Raw genomic sequence first — 5,556 nt, 5'->3', positions numbered from 1 at the left:
TACTTGATTAAATTTTGTTTATCAGTATATGAAACTTTGGACAATTAAAAGAAAAAAATTGAATTTGATTGTGCTATTTAAAAAAAATAAACTTAAACTAAGTAAAAAGAAATGTCGATCGTAGAATTATTCACGTCTATTGTAGGAGCTGTTGCAGTTTTTATTTTGGCGCTGTTTGCTGTTGTTTGTTATTTTATTTGTTTTGTTATTTGTATCATTGTAAATAATATTACTTATTTATATAACAATAAGGTTGGTTTTCTGTATCTTTTGTTATTTTGTTATGTATCAATGAAAGATGCTATAAATGTTGGTATTTGCAATGGCAACGCAATTACAACTGTTATGTTTTTCGTTGGGACACTTATTTTCCTCACTGTCCCAATTATTCTTTTTGCCTCTTCAGCAAGAATTTTGAAACATAAAATGACAAAAGAAATTATAGAAAGCAACTTGAGAATATCATTTGTGTCTTCATTAGCTATGGCTGTGTGCATTTTCACACCAAAGTTGTTGAAGTTAATTACGTTTAAAAATCATGGAGATCTTGGAGATTATATGCTCTTCCTTTTTTGCTCAGTGGCAACTTGCGCCAATTTTGCAGTCACAGCGTTTTTCTATGCCATGACATATTTCTATTAAATATGTTCTTGGTTTAATTAACATTTTTATGGTTGAATTAAATAAAAATATATAATAAGGAGTCGCTGCCGAATTCAAACCTTTATTTTGTGCAAAAAATATAAATAAAGACCATAATTATGCGATGAATAAGATTTAAACCCAAACCCAACACGTATACAATTGTTAATATTGTTAATTTTTATACAACTAATACAAACAATTTTACACCTAAAAACTATATTATATAATTATGTTTACTATTAAGAAACAATTAAAAAGACAACAAGAAATATTTTTAACTTGTAAAAAAATCAATCATTTTTTGGTTTTTTAAAAATCTTTGATTTGTTTTTTTTTCTTGTTTTTGTTTTTTGCGTTACATTAACAACGATTCATTGACATTTTTTGACGTTTTAAATTTTTCTTCACTGCACACGCAATAACCAGAGGGTCTTTTACTTCGTCAACTACATATCCCGTTTTGTCTTCTCGTAATTTGCCAATTGCTTCCACAAAACCAAAGACTTTTTTGAACACGGTTTTTCTTCTCAAATTACTGGTTAAATCAAACAACTTTTTGACATCATTTTCATTCAAAGCGTTATTATCAAACACGACTTTGACTTCATTAATAGTAACCATGTTTTCCACAATTAAACATCGTTCTACAAAATCATCTGGAGTAAAAAGTGGTGCAGAACAATAACCATTCACGATTACTTGTGTTTTACTCCTGATGTTTATGTAGTATCCAAGTTGACAACGCGGGTCAACAAACATATCACCTCCTCTTTTTCTGAAGTATTTCATATGACAGTGGGGAAACCCCGTTTTAAAATACATTTCACACTCACAATTACATTTATTACCCAATGAACATTTTCTCATACAAACAAACGTAGTAAAGCTGTCCAAAAGTAAATCAACTGTTTTTGAAGTAAGTTTGGGTATCACATCAATTAGGACTAGCAGTTTAAAAGCATTCATTTGTTTTTTAGAAAGTGTATTTTTGTTAGTTTGGAGTTGGTGTGTGTACAATACAAAAGCCTTTGCCGCTTTCAATAGTGTTGGAATTCGACCAAATATTGGTGCTTTTGCATAAGAAAAAACCCTTCTATTAAATTTGATGTTGAATACAGCGCTTAACATACTTGAGAAGGCATAAAAGTGTGTTTTATATCAACTAGTGTTTTAAGAACTTTAAACTTCTTGGATTGATTAACCTTAAAAAGGAGGAACTGGAAAAAATAATAAAAATTATAAGATTTGAATTTACTTTTACTTTCTTTAATTATGAAAAAAAAACAGATGTTGATTAAACATAATTAACATAAAATTTAACTATTTAATGTTAATTATATTTTATCAATAATATAATATAATAATTTTTGACAAAAAATCAATTATAACCAAACTAACTAACAAACCCAAATTGATAAGATTAATAAAGGATTCCGACTTTAATAAAGAACACGTCTTTGAACACTCAGAATGATAATTATAAAACACTTGTCTTTACAATGAAGCTGATTGTTTGCTAAAATAAAGGATTTGATGTTTGGTGTTGTTATGAACACTTCCGCGCAATATGTATCAATTGTAAAGAAAAAATTAAGTATGGTTTTGATTATTTGTTGATTTTATTTTTTTTGTATAAAAAGAAATAATAAATAGTATTTTCCAGTTGGTCCAAATGGGAGGGGATAGAAAATAAGTGGATTTTAATCAGTGTTCTAACAGGGTCGGCCAAGATCCAGTTTTTAAACAACTTCGTGGCAATCTCTAATACGTGTCAGTTTATTTTAAGTTTTAGGATAGTGTCAACAAAAAACTTAAAAAGTTTTTTAGAGTAAAAATGTTTTTAAAAATTGGTAAAACTATAGTTAACGATTTTAACAAAATTTTTATATTGTTTAAATCATCATTACAATGTGTTATAATCATAGTCCGGCAAATAGAATTTCATTTTATTTTTTACATAGAAAGTCCATAACTTGCGGCAAATTAAGCGAAAAAAATACCAATTTTTTGTTTTTTGTTTTGTTAGTTACTCAAAATGTAATTCAGAAAAATCTTTAAAACCTATTTTGGGTTTTTATTAAAACATTTGTGTTATTTTTAACATTATTTAAAAAAACCAATATTTTATTATAAATTTACAATTAAAAATTACTATAAATTAACATGAAAAAACAAAACTCATATGAGATTATAAACGTCCGTTATAAACAAAATGAATTTTATTATCTGTTAAAATTTATAGTAAATTTTAAAATAATACTTTTATATAATATTATAGTTATTGAAAATGTATAAATATAATAATAATAATAAATAATATTGATTTATATCAAAATAGATATAAACGTCCGTTATAAACATAATAAATTTTGTTTGTTTGTTTGTTTGTTTGTTTAATTTTAATATTATTATAAATACTAATATATATATATATACTAATAATAAAATAATAAAATAATAAAATAATAAAATAATAACAATAATATTATTGTTTTATTGTTATTATTTTAATAATAACAATAAAAATAACAAACATAAAATAATAACTAAATAACAATAAAAATAACAAACAAAAAAAACTAAATAACAATAATAACAATAAAAAATAATAAATAAATAATAAATAATAAATAAATACAATAATAACAATAAAAATAACAACAATAACAACAATAACAACAATAAAAATTGAAAATAAATTAAAAAAATAAGAACAATAAAACAAAAAAGATGAATGTACGTTTTAGTAATAACAAATGGTTTTGGAACAACATGGACATGGGATTTATTAAAGCAGAAAGGGGAGACGATAATTATTATTATTGTGTTATTTGCGAAAAGTGGCTAACGCGTGGAGTAAAAAACAATCACAAATGCCACAACTCTACTGTCTTTGTGTACAATAAAGAAGAGGTTTTAGAATTTATAAACCCTTCTAATAAACATCCAACACTTACAATCAACAACAAAATTATCAAACGAGACGATATATCACAAGAACTGCTTCAGAAAAGCGATCCAATTCACAGAGATCGAGTCAATCTTTCAAATTTGCCAACGAACAATTATCTGGTGAACACTGATTGTTTGACCAATTTAAACACGTCATCACATATCGAAAATATTCCAATGTTACAAATTACAAACACAACATTGCGTCCACTCACTTTTCCACACACAGAAACTTTACTGTCAGACAATCCAACAGTTTCATCATTCGGAATTACAACTTCAGTAAGTGATATTGTACCAATTAATTTGAATTACACGACTTCTGCGTTCAAATCTAGTTCTACCACATTTTCAATTATTCCATCAGTATTTAGTCTGCCTCAAAATACACATAAAAATATGAATGACACAATACAAAGAAACACACAACATGAAGAAATTTGTCATCAGATTACATCAACAAGAGAAATTCATCTCCAAAATCAAGAACATTTCTCAAATGCAATTTCTTTACAAACACAAAATTTATTAAATGATTCCTCAACAGTTGAACACCAAAATGAAATGGAGTCTGAAGATTTAACATGTGAAGTGTCAGAACTTGAAAACTTTGTTGAGGAACTGTTCAATTTCAACGACGGTGTTTTTGCGTTATACACTGTAACTCCATTTAGTGATTACGATGACGAGGAAATTTCGAGACAGTTAATTCATTTTTGTAAAGCTCCAATTGGAATCGATTTAATTAAATTTAAAGGAGCTTGTGACATACTGTTTTCAGATTCATCAAAGGACGAAAAAGTTACAACACAACAACAACGAAAAAAAGTTTTGACTCATAAACGTAAAGTTGTTCAAAACATCATAAATCATTTGACAACCAAATACAAATTTTCTGATACGTGTTGTTCAATTTTGAAACAATCGTTAGTGATTTCTTCATCTCAATTGACTCCAGAAGCAGTTGATATATATAAAAAACTCGCAGTTAGTTTTAGAAGTGCGCGTCGTCGACTGAAGAGTGAAAACAGTATCACATCGACACAACTTATTAACGATGTTAGAAATTGTGTATGTTTTGCCATAGCAACTGATACGTATAAAAAGGATGGTATAACATTTGTCGCAATTTTTATTCGTGTGTGCATGAAATTTGATTTTTATGAGTGTCCCCTTTTGTTGTCAGAGTATTACGGAGAAAGTGATGGTGAATCAATGTGTGAATGGATATTCAATGCACTTGCTTTCGATATCAATAAAGAAGTGTTATTCCCATTGCGCAAATTTATTGGCAGCACACAAGATGGTGCATCGGCAAATATGGGTTGTGATAACGGCATGATTAAACATATGCAAATGAAACTAGTTCCTATAAAAAATCCAGAAGGTAATATAATCGAAAGAAAGTTTTATGGAGTACACTGCCCCGCTCATAGATGCAACTTGTTTGCACAAGATGTAGGAATGGAAGCACCATTTGATATAGTGACAACATTTATTAAATGGTTGTGTAATTCAACGAAGCTAAAAGAATACTACACTTTTTGCAATTCCAACAACATAAAGAAATGTAAATTGTCCACTTACTCTGCAACAAGGTGGAATTATATGGCAAATTCTTCGTCTGCAATTTTGAAAAGCGAATCTTTAATTGAGCAATTTGTCCAAGACGAAGAACAACAGGCAGATGTATTTGGTGAAATGGTCGAAAAACAAATTAAAGAATTTGACGTTGAAATGCAAGATTATATCGAAATATTTTCTTTGAACAACTCCTATATACATTTTAGTGTGTGTTTGTTCAATGATATTTACACACTTGTAAACGAGTTGTGCATTGAATCACAAACACGGCTTTGTATACTTCCAGACCTTATAGAAACAACAAAATGTTTTGGAGTTTACATTGATGTTATAATCAAATCAGTCAAAGAATCAATTGAAAATAAAACAGAACTT

The 5,556-nt window shown here is 27.6% G+C and overlaps 1 protein-coding gene across 1 annotated transcript; it reads left to right on the top strand.

Moving 5' to 3' along the window:
• Positions 1-3,375: 3,375 nt before the first annotated feature.
• On the top strand, positions 3,376-5,488 carry EIN_524680 (hypothetical protein; the record flags this gene model as incomplete). The annotated part of the gene is made up of 1 exon (XM_004256276.1): positions 3,376-5,488. A coding segment is annotated over one exon (2,113 nt), but the record flags the coding sequence as incomplete, so codon positions are not given.
• Positions 5,489-5,556: the final 68 nt, after the last annotated feature.

Source organism: Entamoeba invadens (assembly GCF_000330505.1).
Source record: "Entamoeba invadens IP1 unplaced genomic scaffold scaff_1105074725249, whole genome shotgun sequence".
Lineage (NCBI taxonomy): Eukaryota > Evosea > Mastigamoebida > Endamoebidae > Entamoeba > Entamoeba invadens.
Note: the sequence above shows the minus strand (reverse complement) of the source record. Positions and strands in the feature narration are given on the sequence as shown.